Genomic DNA, 26,268 nt, shown 5'->3' on the forward strand with positions numbered 1-26,268 from the left:
TTTCTCATTATAAGGTAGACAAGGCTTCTAGGGACAGGGCAACCTTTGGTTCCACTGTGCTCAAGAACGTCCTTCCGTGAGTTCCTCAGGAACAAGGAGCTAGGGACGCTACCCATGTGTAAGAACAAACGGCGAGATTGAACACTATCACATATAGAAGTTATATCCTTACCATAACGTTCCATGTGGAGTGTTCATCTCGCCTTTGTTCTTACATTCCCACCCTCCCGCCCTTAAGAAGAACGTTCTTTTTGATGCCTGGCCGGGAGCATTCTGCTTCTGCTTTGCAGATGTTGTGTACATAGTTGGCATATATATATATATATGTCTATGTGTCTTTTTATATATAGTTATATATAGACTCTTAGTTCTGTGCATATGTGATGTAAGCATGAATGTGCTCTCTCTAGAGACTGGTTTGCTTGCAAACTAGATCTGAGGTAAAGGCAGAGGGGGATTGTGGGTATTAGATTGTCTCGAGCTTCTTCTCGATGCAGAGCTTGCAAGCGGCCGGCACGGAGCCGAGGATCGGCTCCGAACCCATGTGTAAGAACAAAGGCGAGATGAACACTCCACATGGGGAACGTTATGGTAAGGACATAACTTCTATTTCTTTACATTGCCAGTAGTATTTGTGTTTGTATACTCTGTATACTCTGTATTGTATATTTGTGTTTGTATACTCTGCTAAAAAAATGCTGTCCCATCCAGGACTGGTTGTCTGCATTGCACCAATGCCCCCCAATGCGATAAAGCAACTATCAGAATATCAATAACTGAGTGAATTTTCAAGCAGCCCCATATTCTGCTTAGTTCAGGCATAGAACCCTCATGGTTTGGGGAGCTGTCAGTATTCCAAACTAGGAAAGTGGGCACTTTTTGAACTGAACACCCAGTCAGTTTCTTTACATAATAATACAAGTGAGAGTAGGAACCATACAAATTGTTGTGTAACATGGTGTGTTTTTTCATTCATTGATGTTTGAGCAATAAATTTCATCTGTAGATTATCTCAGAGTACGTTTTTTCTTTTGCAATGCCTGTTGGCAGATTTGTACCTGCCTATGCCCTAAAGTTTGGAAACTAAATTGAAGCTGTCTGATTCTTCTTACTGCTAGGGCAACATGAGTGATTATGGGATGAGAAATGCATAGTGTATGGGAGCCTTGACATTTTGAATATGTCTTCCATTGTGACTTGTCAAGTTACAACTTGGCAAGGAACCAGCTCGCTAACCACAACTGACCAGGAATTAAGCCCCCTGCATTCCCCAGGTGGGAGGCAGGCCCCCACACCTCCTGGACTTTATATATATACCAATTCCACAGAAACCTCAACATAAAGAAAAATGGAACTCTGAGAAAATAAATAAACCACTGCCAGGACACACTTACAAAACCACATTGGCTATGGTTTCTTATGGAACATAGTGATCAGGGGAAATAAATTTTTTGCGGTGAAATTTTTGTTCTTATATTGACACCAGTGCTGAATTTTATCATCCTGACCAGAGGAAAATGTACACTTTTAAAGTACATGCCACATGTTTGACCAAACATGTGGTTTATCTTGCTTACTGTGTTAAATGTATGGGATTCTATATAGGGAAGGCCAATAGATCATTTAAAGAACGTATAAGAGAACATGTTTACAATATAAATAAACACAACAAGGTTAATGCATGTTAATGTGTTTTACTGTGCATTTTAAACACCTGATGAAGCTATTATAGTGAAAGCACTTATGTTCTGTGTACTTGAAGTACAATCTTTTATTACTGGATACTGTGGTCGTGACTGTGTCCGTTTTTTATTGGATTTATTCACTTTTGTTTTTCTTCGAGACAGCATTTGAGCCTGCGTCAGTGGTATTTCATTTAATTTTTGTTTTGTTGAGTTACTCTGTTACCACTTGGCTCATCACGATGGCAGATGAGATAACTGAGTTGGACTCTGGTTCTACAAACACAGGAGTTAATTCTATGAACAATGGCAGCAAGTTGAATAAGTTTTTGACTGATATTACTGTTTGTGTCAACCCTTTACTTGGCTGCTCTATGGAGGGTGGCTCTGATGGAAGCAGTACTGTTGATATTATTGCCCTAGAAAAAGATTTGTATAAACTGAAGAGAAGTCAATTTCAGAAATTTCATCTGGAGGTATGCCTAGCTGAAAATATTGTGCCGAGCGGCTTGTGCATTTTGAAAATGCCTTCCCATGTTAATGGTGATAATCTGCTTCTGCTTGAGTGGCAGAAGGTTAATATTCAAGCAAGCTTTAGTTATTTCAGGCTTCTGATACAAGTCGCTGAAAAGGAGATTAAGACATTAACTGACTCTGTGAATGTCATATATTTGCAATTGCTGAAAATATATCCAGATGCTGTTTTAGACCAACATTTGACTGACATGCTGCTGTGTATGAGGCCACGTTACAGAAAGGCAAAATTAGCAAAATATGCCATGATTGACAAGATTTCCATGCAGGGAATGTCTTTACCTGGCCTAGAGATGATGTAGCTGAGCCTAGAGTTGAGGCCGGTTCTACAGACTTGACTGTAGATGGCAGCATTGTTGGTTCAGAGGCATCAAATGCCAATAATGCAAGTTCGTTGAACACTAGGGAAGTGTCCTTGACAGCAGATGGCACTGTTACCACGTCGGAGATGTTTTGTGTGAGTGATGCGAGATCAACAAGTGGAAATGAAGTACCTCAACCATTAGATAATGCTGCAGCTCTGTGCAGGGACTTGGGAGCTCACAAAAAAGTTATTGTCACCACGGCTCAAGTTCATAGGGATTCCACAATGGTTAAAAGCGTTAATACAATGACTGAGCTAGTTGGTATGGACTCTGACCTTGTGAGCTCTTTTGGGCAATATGATCCCCATTTTCCGTTGCCCGTGAAAGAGCAGAACTTTCAAGTTTATAAAAGAACGACAGAGATGGAGAGGTCGGAGGCGCAACAAAAGGAAACTGGAAGGGAATATAAACAGTCAGAACATCATCAAGAAAGAGTTTTTGAACGCAAAAAAGGACTAGTGTGGAATTTGTCTAGCTACACGTTATTTGAATATGAACAAAGTGTGTTACAGAAAGGCTTGTTCTTCATACCTGCCAGTATGTCTAACTACACTGAAGTCATTTTTGATGTGAAAAAGTTTGTTAGGAATTTAACACTAAAATTGTTGTATAGTAGTACCAGTAATGATGCAGCTCTATCTAATAATATTAACAATGCTAATAATGTTTTTTCTAAACCCATTGGATTCATCCCTAAGCCTAATTCACTAGTGACAGCCTTTGAGAAGCTATGCGTACAGGACACTTATGACTTGGAGTTTGGTAATGCTGTATCTCATAGGAATAGAAAACGGTATAACTTAACCAAAAATGAGAATGATGCATTGAAATGTTTTGAGCACAACAGAGATGTCATTATTAGATCTGCTGATAAGGGTGGGCCAATTGTGGTATTGAATAAGGAATGGTATGTTACAAAAATGAGAGACATATTGAGTGATGGGCAGTTCTATGAAAAAATATCATGTGTGCAAGTCAACAATGTTATTTTTGATGTACACATTTTAGTGAAATGTCTATTAGAGTTAAATCTGATAGGTGATAAGTTATTTGAGTATTTGTTTGTGAGCAAACCTACAGTTCCGCTCATACAAGGCTTACTGAAACTGCATAAGAGCAATGTAGATCCACCAATGAGACCGATTGTCTTGGGTAGGAATTGGCATACGGAATCAATGTCAATTTATATAGAAAAACATCTGAAATCTGCTTTGGATAATCTCAAGCATGTTTTGCAGGACAGTGAGCATTTTTTGAATGATTTGTATTGTTTTGCTTCCATGAGTACTTGCAAGGACTATTTACTTGTTACTATGGATGTAGTCTCCCTATTTACTGTGATACCTAATGTAGAGGGTATTGCCAGTACTGTTCTGTTCTTAGAACATCCTGCCAACTATGGGGAGGAAACTGTTAGCCTATTGGCCAAATTACTTGAAATTGTGCTTGAACACAATGTTTTTGTGTTTGAGGGGCAGGCATACAAGCAATGCAATGGCGTAGCTATGGGGATGTCCTGTGCCAGTAGCTATGCCAATGCAGTTATGGCTATTTGGGAGACTGAATATGTATTGAATGGACCATATAGTAGTCATATTTTATTCTTCAGAAGGTTTGTAGATGACTTTTTTTATTTTGTGGAAGTGTGACCTCAACACATTTCTGGAATTTCATGAGTTTGTTAACATGAGTATGAAATTTTTAAAGTTCACCTTCAAATCTGCACTTCATGAGATTGAGTTCTTGGATGTGTTGGTTGTAAGGGACAACAAGGGAAAACTTTTTACTAAGCTCTGTAGGAAAGAATGCCATGTGAATCATTTGCTACACAGGGATAGTTTACATCCTCCTTATGTTTTTAGGAATGTTGTAAGTTTTTAGGAATGTTGTACTTAATCAAATATATAGACCGTCTAGTTTAAATGTGAAGGAGCAGGACTTCCAGACACAGATAAACGTTGCCGTGGATAATATCAGAGATAGAGGGCATAATGAGCAACACATCCTTATGAATGTCAATGATGTGGTGGGAATGAGGCATAGTCAGGCCAAACCCTACTTTTTGGATGGGAGAAAGAAAGTTGGTAGGGTGGAAAATAGACAGGTTGGTGGTATGAAACTTAGGGTTCCTTTGAGCTATACTACTGATGTCTCTCAGTATACAGACATCATTAGGAAGCATTGGAAAGTTTTAGTTACTGATCCTGATGTAGCCAAACTTATAAATGATGAACTTAGGTTTCAGTTTAGGAATAGCAAGTCCTTAAACAGGAGACTATGTTATCCCAAGGGAACCTCTGCTGAACATTGCGAATATGGCACTAGGCCATGTGGACGGTGCAATTTTTGTTCTTATATTGACACCGGTGCTGAATTTTATCATACTGACCAGAGGAAAATGTACACTTTTAAAGTACATGCCACATGTTTGACTAAACATGTGGTTTATCTTGCTTATTGTGTTAAATGTATGGGATTTTATATAGGGAAGACCAATATAACATTTAAAGAATGTATAAGAGAACATGTTTACAATATAAATAAACACAACAAGGTTACTGCACTGGCTAAACATGTCATGAACACAGACGACACCCATATGTTCAAGTTCTTGGTCGTTGGTAGAATATCAGAGAGTTCCAGGTTAGGTGATATAGCCAAGACTGAAGACTTAGAGTCTACATGGACTGTTAGGTTGGGGGGGACTCGGGGCATGGTATTAATGAATCTGTACCCTTGAGACCCCGACTTAAAAATAGACCCTTGAGGAGATAGTGCAACTTTCACTAATGTATTTATGTTTTATTTATATTTTTATGTGCTATTAAATTATATGCTGGTATTTTGTATGTAATATGCTTTTAAATTGTGATTGGAATATATCATGTGATTGTTACCTTAGTGCTTTATATGAGATGTGTTTTACTGTGCATTTTAAACACCTGATGAAGCTATTATAGTGAAAGCACTTGTGTTCTGTGCACTTGAAGTAAAATATTTTGGTACTGGATACTGCGGTCGTGACTGTGTCTGTTTTTTATTGGGTTAATTGTAAATACTGTTTATTGAAGTTTTCAAAGTGCAGTCCAGATTGTAATAGAGGGAACGTTTGTATGATGTCATGCTTTCTAGATTAGTAATACTGGATTATGTATTGAGGACTTAACTGTATATATATATATATATATATATATATATATATATATATATATATATATATATAGATAGATACACACACACACACACACACACAAAAAAAACTCTTTTAAAACAAAAGGTAAAATACATATGCAGAATTACATGCATACAATACAATTCATTGCATAAGAAAGGTAAGAAAATCTTACAGATGTGCTCATATTTTTAACTATAATCAAAAATACATTTGAGGAAGAAAAACAATAAAACATAATATGCCTTAATATTCCATATGTAGTATGCTTCAAACTTTAGACATGATTACAACTTACATTTCAAAAATGAGTACAGATTGTAGCCAAAGAAACATTGCCATTCATCGCCTTTCTTAAAATGCTGTTTGCACTTTTCAGGAATATTTCCATTCCAAAACCTAATAAACAAAATGCTTATATTAATCTTTGAGTACAAGGCTGCCTTGAAGATTTTTTAACATCTTTTAGCAACTGCCTAAGAATACTGAATAATTGTTTCAGCATATAGGTTCATGACACTGCACTCACACAGAAAGACAGATGGAGATGCATATTACACACTCACACACACACACACACACACACACACACACACACACACACACACACACACACACACACACACACACACACACCATACCTCTCAACTTCTTAGTGCAAGAAATCAGGACAAAGCCCAACAAAATGGAGGTCAAAGGCCGAAATATGAATGTATTTTAAATGTTTCTCTTATAAACTTAGAAAGTTGTTAGAGTAGTGTTTTTTAACACACATTTTCTGAAAGATTTGAAGTCTGAAATTCAAATGTATTCCATTATTTAGTGACTGCACTACTCAGATCATCCTGGTGATTTGCCAGAAAAACACAAATTTTATTAGGAACAGACCAAGAATATGAGCAAAGAAATCTGGACATTCCGGGAAAATCTGTAGAGTTGAGGGGTATGAGTCTCACACACACACACACACACACACACACACACACACACACACACACACACACACACACAGGCACACACATCTGTTTGCCTTGCTGTATTAATACATATAATCTCATAACATTGCCAGGAAAAGATATATAGTATATATTGTTATTTTGTTGTATCCAACCTTACAGTAACTACCACATCCTTTCCACAGTAGCATCACTTGCCCAAATGTTCTGTGTTTTCTTGAAATCTTCAGAAATACTTTAGTCCAATACTTAACTGAGGTAAAATATCTAAGAATCTACCATTTTGTCAACTAGTACCTCCTTTAATGCTGTAAACTCAGTTTCTTGCACACTGCAGTCTTTACCTCATTCTTCTTTTTCAGAACCACCCCTTCTCTCTGCTCTAACCATTCTAATTGCTTCTGTTAACAAATATTTATTCTTTCAAATCAACAGTACATAAAACTGGTGGCTGTTCTGTCCTTTTCCCCTAAACTCCATTCCTTCCCATTCATCGTGTATCCTCTAAGCATGTTCCCACTAGCCTTCTTGAGTTCCCATGAAAAGACTCATTTGTACCTGAACCTTCCATAATCTTCTCCATTCAGCCCACAATCATGTTGTCACCCTGCTCTGCACTTTTTCAAGCACTGTTACATCCTTTTCATTCTAGATAGATCTGCATACAGTATTCCAGTTGAGACCTGACCAGTGAATTCTACAATAAGAAAATTAGGTTCTAACCCTCAATTCTGTTCCTCTAGCAGCACATTTCTGCATTTTGCTAGCTTTGAGCATTGCTTTTTCATTCTGTTGTTGGTGATATATTTGGTTAGCACCTCTGTCTTCATATTTCTACATGGACACTGTCAACTGAGCCTGTGATGCTGATAAAATCGTATCTTCACTATTTATTGATCTTTCTAAAGCTTTTGATACTATATCACACTCTCTCCTTTTAACAAAACTCTCTAACATAGGTACCTCACCTCAAAGTCTAAACTGGTTCACCAATTACCTCACTAACAGGCAACAATCAAATAAATGGTAGAACTCTTACTCCCCTTTCCTAAACACCACCACTGGTGTTCCTCAAGGCTCCATTTTAGGCCCAGTTCTGTTTAGCATATTTATCAATAACTTCCACACCGCACTCTCTCAGGGCTCAGTCATCCAGTATGCAGATGACTCCACTATCATTTGTACTGCAAACAATTCCTCAGAACTACACCAACTCACCCAAAATGCCCTGACCTCTGCCAAAATTTGGATGTCTAATAATCATCTTACCCTGAACCCCAACAAACCAAACTAGTAATCTTTGCCCCAAAAAGTCCACACCTCTACAAAAAAAGAACTTCACCATTCAATCCCTAAATGGTACCACCATCAACATTGAACTTAGCACAAAAGTCCTAGGTGTCATCCTAGATGAGAACCTCACATTCGACCTGGACATCCAGTCCAATGTCAAAAAGACACATCAAAAGCTTGGCGCTTTCTGCTGACACAAACATCTACTCAGTGCATCAGCCTGACTTTCCCTTGCCTCTTCTTTTCTATTACCCTCTCTTTTATATGGTACCCCCCTCCTCACCAACCTTCAGTCCTCTCTAAAGTCCAAACTAGACTCATGCTATAACAAAATTGCTAAGTTTGTAACTAATGCCTCCTACTCATCTCACCACTGCTTATTGTTACGCAACCTAAAATGGCTTGAACTCTCCAACTATCTCACCTTTATCCAACTAACTACAGCTCACAAACTCATTCATAATCCATCCATGTGCCCTGCTGTATCTTCTATACTTACTTTATACTATCCTAGCAGACCACTCCAATCCAACAACCAACCACTCGTAAATGTAGAAAAACCCAAACTTTCGGCTGGTTAGATGCTTTAGTCCTTTAACATCGCAAAACTTTGTAACTCCCTCCCCCCAACAGTTAGATCTACCTGCTCAGTAACCCTCTTCAAGACATCTCTGAAACACCTCTCCTCATCTTGGCTGTGCACATATGCTAACACCACATCTCATATAACCTAACTTCAACCATCACAACTATTCTCACCCCCACTCTACTACTCTGGCATCCTCCTTTCACATCCACCTGTCTTTTTACTTACCCCGCCTCTCCATCCTGTCCACTTCCCTCTTTTACTAACCCTCATTGTCCTACCATTGATCCCTCCTGTCTACTTCCTATCTTTCTTACCCTTATAGACCTACCATTGAACCATGCGAGACAATCAGGTACTCTCGCAGCCTACCTTAATATCATACCACCACTTATATCTGCAACACTATCCACCGACTTTGCTGATTCCTGCAACAGGACTCATATTAGCTATCACTCAGCTATTACACCTCCTAAACATGTGAAAAGTTTTAAGTACCTAGTCTCTAATTAATTCCTATATCTGCTTTGCTTGAAGTGTCCTATATAAATTTTGCTAGCTGAAAACTACTCATATGGAATGTTCTCATGTATATACTCTATTGCTTGTATAATATCTTTGATTTGAGAACGATTACTTACGTACTGTTTTTTTTTCATCAATTGCATAAGCTGCCAAGAATATGTACTAAATGTCTTTATTAACGTAAATTCCGTATTATATGTGAAATATCTTGTATGTGGAGCTTTTCTCCCTTGGACTCCACTGAAAATGGGCACTTCTGGTCCAGCTGGACCATCCCAGTAAACAAATGCAAATAATAATAATAATAATAATTATTCTGTTTAGCATTGTTATTACTCTAATGTATCTTACATCCTCATAAAGCAGACATTATATTTCAGAGGATGAATCTACATTGTTGTAGATGGTCAAATAATTTATTTTGTCTTATTTCCTTACTGTCATTTTTATATAAATATCCCATGCATGGATACATTATTGTTTTCTTCATGGTACCTACCTGCCTGCCTAATCATTCAAGGCATTTAGTACTGTATTTGGGAGAAAATATTTCATCATATCTTATTTTTGCCCCCCATCAGACGATCTATGTTTAGAGCACTTCTGTATCTTGCACTGAGAATTTTTTAATGAAAATTTTTAAATTTGAGTACTCATTGACTATATGATAGATGGTTTGATTTGTCAAGGCAAACAGAATAAATGCAACACACCTTACAAATACAACACAAAGTTTAATTTTTAAAGACAAAGACCAATGGTTTTGCTAGTCTGCTTAGGTATTGCAACTAGTTGCACAGTATAATGCATCCGAAATTATCCAAGTGCAACTAACTCTGGGCAAGACTGCAATCCAAATTGTAGCTTGCTACAGACCCTCCACCATGCCCCAGGATTCCCACTCCTCATTTCTTGATACCTGGAAAATATTAGGGTACAACCCAACACCGTAATAATGGGCGATTTCAACTACCCCACCATTAAATGGGAAAACTACTCATGTACCAACTCTTTTGCTCAACGTTTTCTGGAATTCATAAATGCCAACACCTTGGATCAACTTATTCACACTCTCACCAGGAGCAGCAATATCCTAGACCTGGTCATTACCAACATGGGTGACCGGTGTTCCACACCAGAGGTCAATTCCCCGTTGGTCATATCCAACCACAAGCTAATCACCGTAGACATTCACATCCCACCCCCCACCCCCCCCATTAGGGAAACCACCGTAAGAAACTTCTCCAAAGCCAACTTCACACTTCTTAAGACAGAAGTGGCAAATTTCATGACACTCATGCAGATGCACAATAGAGGTACAACTGCTGAATCCTACACAGATGCACTTTATAAGCACTTACACATGTGCATGGATCATGCTATCCCTAACAGAACCAAGATGCTATCCTCCAAAAAAAAAGGAAGCCAATCTGGTGGTCCTCTGCCATAAACAAACTCTACAACAGAAGGAAGAAACTGTTGCAAAAAAAAAAAGAGTAAAATCCCATGACTGGAGGAGCTCCCTGGTCAGCCTCAGTAAGAAGATGAGATCCCTCATAAAATCACCCAAAGCTAATTACGAAAACAAAATTGCCACTGACTCTAAAGACAACCACAAAGCATTCTATAGCTATGTCAAGAATCTCAATGGCAACACTCGTATCTGCTCTTGAGTTACAGCACAATGGCACTAAATATACAGAACCAACTGATATTGCCAACATCCTGGCAGATAGGTTCAGTGCTAACTTTACCCCCTCTCACCCCCTAGAGGGCCCATCTCTATACCGGAAGAATGCAAAGTTCCTGTAATCACGGCTGCACAGGTAAAAAACACACTCTCCAAAGCCAAGAACACAGCATCCATGGGACCTGACAATATCCCAGGCTGCGTTCTACATGAACTACAGAATGAACTGGCACCCCACCTAAGTACCATGTTCAATCATAGCCTCACCTCAGGCTTTGTGCCCAGTGAATGGTGCACTGTGACGGTTATCCCACTCCACAAAGGGGGAGCCACGACGGATCCCGAGAACTACCACCCCATTAGCCTGATGAGCCTGGTCTGCAAGGCCATGGAACGTATCATCATGTAACTCATAAACAAAGACATTGGTAATCACCAAACTCTGGACCCCACCTAGTTTGGGTTTGTAAAAGGCAGATCATATCACCTAAACCTGATAGACTTCTTTGAAGCAGTCACCAAAGCCATAGATGAGGGTAAGGTGGTTCACACAGCCTATCTAGATCTCACCAAGGCTTTTGATACCATCCCCCACTCTGGAATTATAGATAAACTCAGTAAACTAGGTATAAATCCCTATGTCACAGAATGGGTTGCCAACTGGCTCACAGACAGAACCCACACTGTGAAAATAGCAGACTCCAAATCTGACTTCAGACCAGTGACAAGTGGAGTACCACAGGGTTCAGTCCTGGGTCCTCTCCTGTTTGGTATATACTTCTCTGAAGTACAGGCTAACACAGAAGGTCTTTGGCTAACAAAGTTTTCAGATGACTGCAAACTGGGAGCCATAATCGAAACACCTAACAATGTGGACATCCTACAAAAGGGCCTCACTGAGACAGATGCCTGGTGTCAAAGCCATGGCCTCAAGCTCAATGTCAAAAAGTGCATTGTCATCCCCGTTGGTAAAAACTCTGTACCCATGAACTACCACATAGGTGGTAGTCTACTTAACACTGCAAGTGTGATAAGAGACCTTGGGACACAGGTGGACAGTAGTCTCTCCTTTGATAATCACATTGCCACAGTGGTCAGGAAATCCTTCTACATGGCGCACCTCATCACAAAAGGTTTCTCATCCAGAAAAAAGAGGTCATTGTTCCCTTCTACTCATCACTCATTGGACCTATTATAGAGTACAGTGCCCCTTTTGATATGTACCTCACAAGATATCTACAACAACTGGAGAGGCCACAGAAATACCTCACAAAGAGGATTACTGGCCTCAAACAGATACCCTACGCAGACCGTCTCAAAAAACTCCAGCTTTACTCCTTTGCATATCGCCTACTCAGAGGCAATCTCTGCCTAACATACAAAGCTATGTCAAACCCAGAGCTGTTGGACATGCTCCACTTAAAGAAATCCAAATCCCTCCGAACTACATGGTGTAGGGACCTATACCTTGTCACCACAATAAACAGAACATGCTGGAGGGATAGATTCCTGTCCCAGAGACTTCCCATACTCTGGAACAGACTACCTATCTATGTCAAACAGGCTCCTCATTAGCACTCTTCAAGAAAAATCTTGATGATTGGATGCAAAATAGGAAATTCACCCTGGGGATCACTTCTGTGGCTCTGCTCAACAGGGACACAGGAAAATAATTTTCTTGGTTGGCGAAAGCCAGGGTACCTTTTTGGCTAGGCTTATATGGGTCCTAGGGCCAATAGCCTAGTACCTACCTATGAACCTATGAACCAGTAGTTTACATCTGTTCTTGGCCTTCTGATCCCCTCATTTCCCATTTATCCTGTGCCCTTTTAAAAAGACTTAGTAATTTTACTTTGAGCTTTCCATTCCAGTTGCCAATGCCATTTGTCCACTTTTCTCTCAGTAAAATATATATTTTTTTATGCTCACACTTCATTTTGGAATAAAAAAAGTCTCTTCTACCTTTAGTTCTTCTGCTTCATTTAAATTTCCTCCCAGATATTCATGCATTCTTTGATTACTTAATTTAGTCTGTGGTTGCAGGGGCGGTAGAAAATCTCCTAGAACTTAGCCATGCATAGAACCTTATCCTGGATGTGACACTAGCTCATTGCTAGATGCACAGACACTCACTCTCACGTAGCTAACATACCTGTGGAAAGTTTTTAGGCTGACCATTTCATATCCATGCTTCCACTTCAGTCTTTTGCCAGGCTACTATCACAGAATTTCCTTTTGTGTCATTCTTTCATCCGTATTATCATTCTAGTAGCTTTTCTGTGCTTGCTGTATAGCGTCCTTGTTTCCTTTTTCTACATGGAATCCAAATGTGGACAAATCATTCTAATCAGGGCCTCAGTAGCTGCATGTATAGCATTTACCTGTTGTCCTTAGAGACTTGGTTCAAGGCAGTAACTTGTATAGTTTCTGGCCATTGGCTTTTTTTTCCTGTCGTTGTCTTTCCCTTGTTTAAAATACTTTCAGAACTTATACTTTTCCAGCAGCTGAGAAGAACTCACAGCTCCCTCCTGGTGGCAGTTCCTTATTTTCCTTAGCAGGTCAGGAGGCAATTTTACCTTTTCCAATTTTATTTTTTTCTTAGCTTTTAGTTTTTTTTTGTTTTGTGCCAGCTACTGAACTCGCTTGCTTTATCAAAGTTTGCACTGCATTTCCTGTGTTTTATAAAAAGCAGAAACTGTTTGCCTTTTGCTTGCTAGTTTTTTTTTTTTGCTTAGAAGTTAAACTGAGCCGCTACACCTCTCAGTGTTTGTAGCTTTGATAGCATTTACGAGAAATCATAGCATTTTGTGTGTTTTCTGCATTTCTCTAAAAACTTTTGAAAAACAAAAAAATCCTTACTTTTCCATACTTCCTTCAAAGTGTTTTCCAGAGACTTTTTTAGCATTTCCATGGGTTTTGTCTTTCCTCATGTGTTTTGAAATTTTAAAAGTTCCTCGGAAAAGTCTTTACTCACCATTATCCAGTGGGACCAGATTTGCTGGACCACTTTTCCCCATGAGGTTCCTTTGTTGAGTGGTTCCTTGTAGTCTATTGGCCATTTGGGTCCATTTTCCTTGTTTTCAGCCCCTTTGATAAAGTGCGTTTGAGGCAGATTTTTCCAGTGGCTTTAACTCAGTGTCTTGGTTCCAGTGTGTCTCCTTTTGGTGGTTAGCAGTGTTCCTCTTTCAAGACTAACTTTCAGATTTTTAGTATTTTCTTGGCTTTTAGACTTTTAGTACTTACTTTCTCTTTTGTGTTCTGCTTGTTGTATCAAAGTTTGCACTGTTTTCTTTGCAGAGATATTTTTACTTTTTGTTTATTTTACTTGCTAGTTTTAAGTTTTGCCTATTTTTACTACTTTTTCAAAAGTTACACTCGTTTGTACTGTTTTTATGTACTATTACTTCGAAAACTGTAGTTCATTTGTAGTTTTTGTTTTGTTCACTAAAAATTTCTTGAAAATACAAAAAAAAGCTGTATTTTCCATACTTTTTAGATAGTGTTGAGTTTTTTTTGTGCATTTCACTGGATTTTTTGAAAAGTTCCTGTGTTTCTCCATTAAAATGTGTTTCTTAAACTTCCCTTTTCTTTATCAGGGGAGTGAGGAGTGGGGGTGATAGTCCATGGGGAGTGTTTGTCCCTTAGAGAGTTTTTCTTTAAGTGGTTAGCTTGTAGTCTATTGGCCATTATGGGTAATTTCCTGCTTTTTCCAGCCTAGTGTATAAAAAGCAGCGTTTGTTTTTGGCTGGGCTTTTCCAGCTTTCCTGACTTCAGTGTAGCTCCTGCGTGGTGGCTGCAGCTTTTCTGGCTTTTCCAGAGACCAGAAACTCCTACCTTTTGGATTTGGCTATTTTTCTTAGCTTTTCGACTTTTTGTGCAGCTAGGCGTGGCTTTTCTTTCTGTTTTGTTGCAAGTTTTTTTTTTTTTTACTTTGTTTAAAAGCTAAAACTGTTCTTGTATTTTTAAGTTTTTGTGTTTGTTTTACTGTGTTAAAATAAGCTCAAACTGTTTACATTTGATACTATTTTGTTTATAATAAAGTTAAACTTTGTGTATCTACATTGTGTAAAAACTTGAAAAACAAAAGCTAATGAAAAAACCATCAAATAACTTGTTTTGTTAGCACCTAACTAGTGTTCCAGAGACCAAATTTTTTCTTGGTTTGGGTGTTTGTCCATTTTCCTTGTTTAAAATACCAGAGTTTTTGGTCAGGGACTAGAGAGGGTTGTCCCAGTGAGAGTGGTTTTCCTTGTTGCCATTGTTGTCCTTAGAGGAGTTTTTTAGACAGTAACTGGGGTTCTGGCCATCCTGTTTTTCCCAGCACTCATAAAGGAGCCCCTGCTTGTAAGCGTTTTTAGCGTATTGGAAATTATACGATTTAAATGTTGTACATAATCATTGCGCACGTTACGAACTTTTCGGTTAATTTATTACCTTAAAACTATTACGGACTACCCTAAGAGTCCACTCTTCTTGCTTTTCTTGCGAACTAACCCAGCCCCTCCATACTATAAGGTTGATCTAATTGGGGCGTATCCTAAAACTAAAATTCTCATCTCTACTTGACTAGCCTTAGACTATTCTCACTCTTATACTTGATACGCCCTCTTATCCTAACTACATCCCCACCTTGGGCTCACTCTTGTCATAGATGGTCTATGTTAGGCAAACCCCATTTCACGGTCACTAGTTTCCCTTCTATTCTTTTTAAGTTTTTCTTCTGTCACCCATAGCATGTCCGTCCCCATCAGCTTTTTGTCCTCTATCAGCTGGCTTCTCGCAGAATATTTCTGCTATGGTACATTTCTCATGCTCCTCCTCAACCACTCTCAAACTCCCACAAAACACAAATACATGCGAGAGAGACAACCATACTCCTCCAAACTGGAGAACACCTCTCTCTCAACATGGGACTAGCAAAACACACATACGCTAGACTCAGTCACACACTGGCAACTCAGTCCAGGAAATCCATCACACCCTCAAATCATACATTAACACACACAAGGAACATACTGGTCACATCACATCATCATAACCCAAAACCAACACAGACACACCAAAGCGAACACCACCTCAGCCTGCCTCAGAACACAGCAGACAGAACACATACCAACACAGGTCAAACAGTCACACAGTCACAGCCCACCAACAATGCACAACACACACACCACACTGGTCAGACTCCACTCATAGTCAGACCACCTGGCCGGCCACCACCAGACTGAACACGGAACAAGGTCACAGCTGCCACCCTGGCCGAGCTAGGACACGCCACATAGCGCACACAGGGGGGAGAGCTCACAGGCAGGTAATAATGCGACTCCATCCGCCACCGCGCTGGTGTAACAGACCTGAGGCGGCTACCCTCAGTCATTGTACATGAAAAGGGAACATTGAGGAATGGCGAGTGATTATGTATTACATTGACCCTGACTGATGACTGTAGGCAGTATCCTGCCTTCACCTGATGATGAGCACACAATACAGAGCATCAGACCTCAGCTTTAACAATTGGCTTAAACTCAGAGATAAGATGATCAATGATAAATGTTGCTCTGCTTGGGATGACATACTGGACAAACCATTCCATGAGGCTGGGCTTGCACTTGCTCACCTGGGATTCCGGATGGGGGGCAAAGGCTCTGCCCACCCCATAGTGCCTTTTTGAGCCAGGCTCAAATTCTAAACCTACCACCCTAGAACACAAAAAAAAAATTCTAAACCTACCATGCTCAATGCAAAAAGTCAAAAAAAACTAATAAATGCATCAACTGCCCTTCTTAGTCTGGAGAAATGCAATGTCTATGCTGTGACAGGGGAAACCTGGTTCAAAGGCTCCTGAGAGCACCCCAAGCACTATTAGGTTCCTAGAAAACCTCATATCGTTAAGCCCCCAAAACCCGGACAATTCCAAGCCCAAGGGGGGTACATATGCATTCAAGGTAAGGACAACCTCACACCTGGGTAACTAGCATACGATGCATCGGAGACCACATCCAGGCAATTAAGACCATTGGCAACTGCTCTACCAGCATGTTACAGGCCAATTGCCACCTCTCAGGAGGCTCACCCTCTACATGAAGAAAACACACTAGGCCTTAAAAAATGTACCAAGGGATAAATGTGTCTAAGTGACGCCATCATACTAAGTGACTTCAATTACCCTAATATAGAGACCAACACTACTAGCCAAAAGTTCCTGGTCTTCAAAAAGTTCCTGGAATTCATAAACTCAAGTCACCATCCCCACAAGAGAAACCATCCCCACAAGAGGATCATCATCCACGAATCACAATGTCACATGGGAAACACTGTTCCACAACCCCAGACTGGTGAGATCAAGATCACAAACTAATCTAAGCTGGAGGTCCTCATCCCACCCCACATGGAACCCCAAAAGACCACAGTAAGAGAATACCGAAGCCGACTTCACACTTCCTAAACCTTAGTGTGGTCCTCCTTTAAGGCGAGCGACGGGCGGAAGAACGGAAACTCAAGTACAAATATCTTCTAATCTACCCTGCAGCAGCACACTGCATGAGGCAGGCAAAATAAGGCAATCCCAAGCAAAACAACAAAGGCAAAGGCAAGCAAATCATCCTGTCCAGGACCCAGCAGAAAAAAAAACAACACTACAACAAAGGAAGCTACTACAAGAGAGAGCAAAAATCCTTAAAGTAGGTAAGACACCCTGATCACTATAAAAAAAAACTGCTCTCTCACAAAATCATCCAAAGCCTTCTGTTTATTGAAATTCATCACCCAAAGACTCCTATGCTGCCTATGAACCTATGAAATACCTCCTTGATCCTGGAGGCTATGCCTGGGGATTTGCATTATTTTAGCCCTGGCTGTTTCCTTTTCACAATATGTCTGGTGGTTGATTGCTGTAGATATAGCTGAATCTAAATTCTTTTTATGTTCTGTGGCTTTAAGGAACATTCTTCTCCAGAGTTAATGATTATCCCAAGGTTATTTTCACTCAGAGGCAGCATTTTGAATATCACAACATTGAACCACTGCTTACAACTCTCACACAATGTAAAAGTACTCTATTAAAGATCTCCGTGTGTGGCATGTTATTTCTGTGTTGTCCACTGAGTACACATCCCTTTTCCTGTGCCTTGCTTGATATCAGTAATAATTGCATTTAGTAGCAAATTTATATTATTTTATTTAACATTTGTTTAGCGGGAAAGTCTGACTTAGACAAAGCCAATTTTCAGCTGAGGCCCAGGGATAAACATTCCAGACACATGTCTTTATAACATGGGAGGAAACCGGAGCAAAGAAGAAAACCACACAGACACAGGGAGAACATGCACACTCTGCACAGAAGAAACCCCTTGGTGTGAGGTGACAGTGTGACCGCTGCACTGCTGCACCATCCAAAGGTTAGGAACAACTGCTGTAGCACTCCATTATGTATCTCCCTTTGTTTTGGCAGTACCCTCTCACTTCTGCTTTTTGTGCTTTGCTTTCTAGCTCTTTCTGCCATTCATCATATTTACCCCTACCAAATATGCTTTATCTTGCTATTGTGCAGCACAGAGTCAGTTTTGGCAGTACCTCCTCACTTCTACTTTTTGTGCGTTGCTTTCTAGCTGTTTCTACCATTTCAACATACTGACACAATAAATATTCTTTATCTTGCTACTGTGCAGCACAGAGTCAAAAACCTTGCTGAAATCTAAGTAGATATCATCAGCTAGCTGCTGCCTGTTTAGTTCTGCTGTGAGTCATAGAACTGAAAAAAAGCTTTTCTGACAAGATCTTTTGCTGTGAACCTATGCTAACTGGTATCTTGGAGACCATCTCACTGTTGCTAGTTTTCCAGTTTGATTTTATAATGGAGTATCTGCTGTGGGATATCTGTATGTTGCTCCAGAGTCTCATGAGTTTTTGCCACAGTCTGAAGACCCAAAATATGCTGAGAGGTAAACTGGTAAGTCTCCTAAAGTGCCCTTAGACACATGTTTGTGACTGTGTGTGTGTGTGTGTGTGTGTGTGTGTGTGTGTGTGTGTGTGTGTGTGTGTGTGTGTGTGTATGCATGTATGTGTGCACCTGCGTGTGTGTGTGATTGTGTCTGTATGCCTGTACATGTGCATCCACAAGTGTGCATGTGTGTGTGTGTGTGTGTGTGTGTGTGTGTGTGTGTGTGTGTGTGTGTGTGTGTATAGCCTGGAATGGACTTGTATCTTATTGTGTATTTGTTCTGTGTCTTATGGCATTGCTTGCCAGGAGGGATTTCAAGTCACCTGTGACGTCAAATAACATGAAACAGGTAAGAAGAATACTAAGTGAATATTTACTCCTTAATATTTGTGCAGTACTTCCCTCAATAGTTTCCCAGGCTGTACCCTGCTCTTGAGATCAGGTGACTTTTCAATTGATAGTTTCCAATACTGCTTCTGGTACCACCCTTGTAGTATGGCACTACAGTTACATATTAGCTTAGTCACACTGTAGTGTCAGTAGCTCAACAGGTAGTACACTCACCTTGGGGCTGAATGATCAAAAGGCTGTGTGTTCTCTTCCCACACAAGGTGATTAGATTGCTGACACTGCCATGCAGCATAAGGAAGGTACTGCACTCCTGAGTGTGTCATCTTTCAGATGAGACATTAAACCAAGGATGTAATGTGATCCTATCTCGCCTACATTCATTACTGACGGGCTCCGACTCGGCCACTATAACTAGCACGAAGTCTCTCATTGGCTGGGCTAACCCTGTATCCCAGGATGCACCACGCCCAACCCCCCAGATCTCATTTGCTTTTCCTAGAGTAACGACGTGGTCTCGACTTGGCTGTGGCTAAGTACCTTCTCTTTATAGACTTTAATAACTGTTTGCTTGAGTTATTATTTCCAAAAAGCTATTTTAATAACTATGTTGTCTGTTGTCCCTTTTTGTGATTGATCGCGGTTTTTTGTGTGGTAATCCTTCTGTTTGGCGGGCTAGGCCTGTTTAAGTTAGAGGGCCTTTGCCCTATCTTGTGTCTTTAGTGTTCGGCCGTTTAAGTTAGAGCCCTTTCCACCCTCCCTCCTTGTGTTGCTGAGTGTGTGGTCGTGTTTCCTTATGTCTGGCAAGGAACAAAAAGAACATAAGCCATTTGGCTTTAAAAAATGCGCCAAATGTGCATATAAAATGTCTCTGACTGATGGCCATGCCATCTGTGTTTATTGTCTTGGTGCCATACACTTGCAGGACTCCTGCAGTGTTTGTCATGCCTTCTCTTCCAGGGTTTTACAGGAGAGAAAAAATAAGCTTATCCTTAAGGGTTTGATTAAACCCTCCTTTGAGGAAACTTTAGCGTCTTCTCCCCCCTCAGAGAAATCCAGGTATAAGACTAAAAAGAAGTCTCCGGCTCCGGCTAGTTCATCGGAGCCTCCGGAGAAAAGGTCAAAAGCTATATCTCCTTCTTCGGCTCCACTGGTCTTGGAGCCGCAGGAGGTACTGTCTAAGGCTATGTCTCCTTCCTCGGCTCCACTGGTCTTGGAGCCACAGGAAGTCTTGTCTGTTTTGGGGTTGGCTTCTTTGACTCTATGGTCATTGGCACCGAAGGAGGTTGCGGTGGTTCTTGAGCCTGCTTCGGCTCCGATCCCTTTGGAGCCGACTCAGAGCCGTTCCCCCAGTCTTGTCTCGGTTCTGACAGAGAAGGTTTCTCGATCCCCTTCTGTCTCCTCCAAGTCCTCCAGGCTGTCGGATTCGGATGTGGATAGGGTGGTCCAGAGGCTCCTCCAGTCACCAGTGTTAACTAAACTATTTTCGGCTCCAGCCCAGTTGGCTCCGGAGCCAGCCACAATATCAGTTCCGTTTCTTCCTCCTCTGACAACCTCGGTGTCGTCGGAGCTGGAGTCTGCCGAATCAAGTGAAGTCCTTGGGTCGGCTCCAAAACCTCCTGCTAGTCTTTCGGATCTGACCTCGGCTCCAACCTTTTCCATCCCTTCTACACTCGGGTGTCCTCAGTCAAACCCAAGGGGGATACATCGGGGCTTCAGGCTTCGGCTCCAAGTCTCCCCCTTGGTGCTTTGGCTAGGGGTACCCCGACTCCAGTCATGGTCTCAGAGGTGAGTTTTTCGTCCAATTCTGGTGGTCCTGCCTTCGAGGCTATGAGGAGCATGCTGGCCAAGTCCGTAGTGACTTCAGCTGAATCAGTAACTCCATCCCCAGACGCTGCGACTAGAACTACTGGTGCCCCCCTATCTCTGAACAGCGGGGCTCCTAGGCCTGAGGATACCTCCATGTGTGGTCCCCTGCTTTCTGAGGGTCCTTCAGAGTCTGTGCCTGAGGAGCCTCCCAGGAAGAAGTTGTGTAAGAGGAAGCACGTAGACTCCCCAGATGAGTCTGTCACCTCGGACACCGACCTCAATGATGCAGAAGGGTCCCCGAAGTCATCCTCTGATGATGTCTCATTCTCCAATATCCTGGAGATCTTGAGACAGTGGGGTGACTGGCCATCCAAAAACCCTTCTGAGGAAGAGTCAGTCTTCCGCAAGGCCTTCGGAGCACAGCCTTCTGCCTCCTGGGTGTCTCCACCCTTCGATGAATTATTGGATCTTATTTGTCGAAGGGTGTGGGAACACCTTGACTCTGTGGAGCCAGTTCCTAGCCGCCCCAATAAGTTCTTATCTGCGCCTCCTGGAAAAGAATTTTTGACCAAGGGAGTACCTGTGGATGCTATGGTGGTGGCGTCTGCCACTCAGCAGGACGTGGCAGAGGCTTCTACTTCCATCCATCCTCCTAATAAGGAGTCTAGGAGTATGGATAGGTATGGGAAGCGTATCCTGTCTTAAGCAACCTTTACCTTGCGGTCGCTGAATTACTTGTGTCATTTTATGCGGCTCCAAAGGGATCTCATAAAGGAGTTGGGAGATACCCTGTCGGGTAACTTGCCTGAGGTGTTGGCCCAGTCTGTTAATGCCCAGCTGTCTACCCTTTCTTCCATCATCAACTCGTCCATGAGGCTCATATCTTATGCAGCCGAGGGGGCGGGTAGAGCAGCGAGTTCAGGCATAGCCCTTAGGAGGCAAGCTTGGATGCGCTTGTGTCATTTTGCGGAGGCTTTCAAGTCTTCTTTCACGGACGCCCCATTCGACGGGTCCTCCCTTTTTGGACCCAAAGTGAAAGACACCCTCACTAGATGTGAGCAAGAGGGTAAGACTTTGTCTGCCATTGGGGCCTGTTTTTCGCTTCCCACTAGACCTTATCCCAAGGCTCAGAGGGGAGGGAAAATGTGGTTCAGAAAGTCTCAAAAGTCTTCCCCTGCCCATCAAAGTGACCCCCCCCCTCCAGGGGCAGAGGAGGGGGGAATTTTAATGGAAGGCGTCGCCCTAGAGGCGGTGGAGGCCCCTGCAACACAGGAGACCGCGAGTCCTTTGTGGTTCCTCCTACCAACATCCCTGAAGGATTACCCGACTGTGCGTGTCTGGAGCCAGTCGGGGATTGTTTTTCGGAGCATCTTCAGGCCTGGGAGTCCATCACTCAGGATCGATGGGTGCTTCGTATCATCACCGGAGGTTACACCATTCCCTTTATCTGTCCCCCCCACCATCAAGGAAAATCCTGGACGTTCCACCCAGTCAACGGGATCAGGCAGCAATAGAGGTCTCAAAGCTGCTAGGAAAAGGAGTCATCCAACCAGTCCCCGCAGACCAGATCAGATTAGGAACTTACTCAAGATTATTTTTGGTGCCAAAAAGAACAGGGGACTTGAGACCCATTCTGGATCTCAGCCATTTAAACTGCTTTGTAAAGAAGGCCAAGTTCCGAATGGTCATGTTGCAATCCATTTTCCCCTTGCTGGAAAAAGGAGTATGGATGTGCTCCCTCGATCGCAAGGATGCCTGTTATCACATCAAGATAAACAAGGCTTCCAGGAATCATTTACGCTTTTGGCTGGGAGCCAGTCATTTTCAATTCCGGGCCCTGCCCTTTGGTCTCACCACAGCCCCCAGGGTGTTCACCAAGTGTCTGGCAGTGGTGACAGCTCACCTGAGATGTCTAGGATTCCAGGTGTTTCCTTATCTAGATGACTGGCTCCTCACCGCCCCCACCAGGCATCTACTTGTTCAAACCATGAGAGCTACTGTCAAACTGGGCCATCTACTAGGGATTTCATTCAACTGGGCAAAATCTGTATTGCTGCCATCACAGCATGTTGCCTTTATCGGCACAGAGCTAGACTCTGTAGAAATGCAAGCTTTCCTACTGGGAGAGAGAATAAAAGTGTTACAGGCCCAAGTTCTGGCTTTACTACCCCGGGAAAAAGCCCAAGCCAGGATGGTTCTTCAGTTGTTGGGATCAATGGCGGCTACCATTCTTCTAGTTCTGCTAGCCAGGTTACACATGCAAATACTTCAGTGGCTCCTTTTGGCCCAGTGGTCATATCAGGAACGTCCCTTGTCCCATTCAATTCTCATCACGGAGAGATGCCGGCAGGATCTGCGTTGGTGGCTTCTCTCGTCCAACCTAAATCAAGGGAGATCCTTGAGCCCCCCGTCCCCTATTGCCACAGTAACCACGGACACCTCCCAGATAGGGTGGGGGGCATTATCTGGGCGAGACGGTTCAAGGTACGTGGCAGGACCACGAGATTCACTTGCATATCAATGTTCTGGAGATGAGAGCGGTGCTTCTAGCATTGCAGGCACTTCACAGCTCTCTTCCCAGGGGAACTATTGCGATTCTTTCCGACAATATGTCGGTTGTCTGGTATCTGAACAAGCAGGGAGGAACCAAGTCCTACCCCCCTTGCAGGGAGGCCATGAGAGTGTGGAATTGGGCGATCGCTTCCCAGCGCTTTCTAGTGGCAATGCACATTCCGGGGAAGTCCAATGTGATAGCAGACAGGCTGAGCAGAGCTATTCTGATGCCTCACGAGTGGTCCCTGAACGATCGAGTGGCTGCTCAGATCTTCTCCAGGTGGGGCCTTCCCTGCTGCAACCTCTTTGCCAGCCCCCTGAATGCGAAGTGCAGCAGTTTTTTCACTCTGATCCCCCCACAGGGGGAGTCACCCAGGGATGCTCTAGTTCACAATTGGCCCTCCGGTCTGCTCTACGCCTTCCCGCTGGTCCCTCTTCTGCCAAGAGTGATTCAGAAGGCTACCTGCTTGGGAAGCAAGATGATTTTGATCGCACCACTCTGGCCCCGTCAAGTTTGGTTCCCCTTCCTTCGGAAGTATGTGGTGGATGGTCCTTGGATTCTGGACCCAGCTCCAGACCTATTGACTCATCAGTCAGGACAGCTTCATCCATCCCTACGAACTCTCAAGCTCGCTGCCTGGCTTCTCCACTTCCGACCTTAGTCAGACAGCATATCCTAACCTCCTTATTTGATTTTTCATAAGGACAGAGTATCTCTGAGACTTAATCCTTCCTTTCTCCCTAAGGTCTCTTCTGCCCTTTGTCTCCACCAGTCTATTGAGCTTCCGGTCTTTTTTTCCACGGTTTTCCAACAAAGCGGAATACAAATTTCACCAGTTGGATGTGCATAGACAACTGAGGTTTTATTTAAATAGGACACAACAGGAGAGGAAATCAGATAAGTTGTTTGTGTCCTTTTCGGACAATAGAATTGGCAGATCTGTAACTAAGGGCACCATAGCTAAGTGGATTAGGGACTGCATCTCATTTATTTATGGATTAGCGGGTAGGCATCTTCCCTTTCCAGTTAAGGCGCATTCTACCAGGGCTATGTCAACTTCAGTGGCTTTTCATGCTAGACTATCCATAGATGAGATATGTGCAGCGGCTACTTGGACTTCTACACATACCTTTATTTCTCATTACAATCTGGACGTGGCCTCTAGAGATCAGGCTTCCTTTGGTTCCACAGTGCTCGGGAGTGTTTTCCAGTGAGCCTTCCAGGATTTAGGTGCTAGGGACGCTGTCCCGTCAGTAATGAATGTAGGCGAGATAGGATCATATTACATCTTTTAGTTATGTACTTACCATAACGATAGATGTATGTGATCCATCTCGCCTACATTCTTATGTACCCACCCTCCTTCCCCCTACCTATTGGACTTGGAGGAAACTTGTATTCTGATCCCTCTGAGGATATTATTTTTTTCTCTCCTGTAAAACCCTGGAAGAGAAGGCATGACAAGCACTGCAGGATTCCTGCAAGTGTATGGCACCAAGACAATAAACTCAGATGGCGTGGCCATCAGTCAAAGACATTTTATACACACATTTGGCGCATTTTTTAAAGCCAGATGGCTTATGTTCTTTTTGTTCCTTGCCAGACATAAGGAAACACGACAGCACACTCAGCAACACAAGGAGGGTGGGTGGAAAGAGCTCTAACTTAAACGCCTGAACACTAAAGACATAAGATAGGGCAAAGGCCCTCTAACTTAAACAGGCCTAGCCCGCCAAACAGAAGGATTACCACACAAAAAACCACAATCAATCACAAAAAGGGACAACAGACAACGTAGCTATTAAAATAGCTTTTTGGAAATAATAACTCGAGCAAACAGTTATTAAAGTAAAAAAAGAGAGGGTACTTAGCCACAGCCAAGTCGAGACCACGTCGACTCTGTAGGAGCGGCAAACGAGATCTGGGGGTTTGGGCATGGTGCATCCTGGGATACAGGGTTAGCCCAGCCAATGAGAGACTTCGTGCTAGTTATAGTGGCCGAGTCGGAGCCGATTCCCGGCTCCAAGCCCATCAGTAATGAATGTAGGCGAGATGGATCACATACATCTATCGTTATGGTAAGTACATAACTAAAAGTTCCATCTGCTTGAGTTGATGGCAACTCATGTGAATGTAAAAGATCCCATGGCACCTAACATAAAAGTATGGGAAGATCCCAGATACCCTAGCCTAATTTCCCCTAGCAGTATAAATACTACCACGTGTCTCCCCTGAAAAGAGGTACAATCCGAATGGAACTAACTCAGTCAACAAATGATAAATTAATAAAATACAATGAATGCATCAATAATGTCAACATCAGCTTTTCTTAACTGAGCAAGAAGCTGACATTTCACAGCTAAATTTTTTATTCCCATAAAGGCAAGAGCATTATAAGTTGAGCATAACATTTTTAATTCTCACTAAGGAAGAAAAGCTTCTGCAGTGTCTACTGTTACAAAAAATTAGTTCACAATAATTGTCTTTTCCAACCTGAAGGAATGTTCCAGTGTCCTGTGGAGTAATACCTAAAGGTACAACTAATGTTTCCCACACATCATACATGTTTATACTTTAGTATAATTTTAGATGTAATTCTATCAGTCATCAGCTTTGGTACATGGTATGAAGTAGGATTAGGCTTCCTCTGTCCATTTGTTATGACTATAATATAAGAAGTGTGCAGTTTCTAGATAATAAACTACAAATTTGCAGATGGTGGATTTTTTGACTACCAAACAAAAGAACTGTCTGTCCTCTAAACCTTATAGTCCTCCAACATCATTTTCTACTGAAGATCTACTTCTGACCCAAT

At 42.1% G+C, this 26,268-nt stretch overlaps 1 protein-coding gene across 1 annotated transcript in view; it reads right to left on the reverse strand.

The window, feature by feature from the left end:
- Nucleotides 1–26,268, reverse strand: part of LOC122817347 (carboxylesterase notum2-like) — a 334,692-nt gene that overhangs the window by 163,210 nt on the left and 145,214 nt on the right. Inside the window, exon 9 of the mRNA XM_044090554.1 lies at nucleotides 6,052–6,152. Coding sequence (XP_043946489.1) covers nucleotides 6,052–6,152 — 101 coding nt within the window. The remainder of the gene's footprint in view (nucleotides 1–6,051; nucleotides 6,153–26,268) is intronic.

The sequence above is a fragment of the Protopterus annectens genome, chromosome 12.part0, assembly GCF_019279795.1.
Source record: "Protopterus annectens isolate FY-2018-M chromosome 12.part0, PAN1.0, whole genome shotgun sequence".
In the NCBI taxonomy this organism is placed as follows: Eukaryota; Metazoa; Chordata; order Ceratodontiformes; family Protopteridae; genus Protopterus; species Protopterus annectens.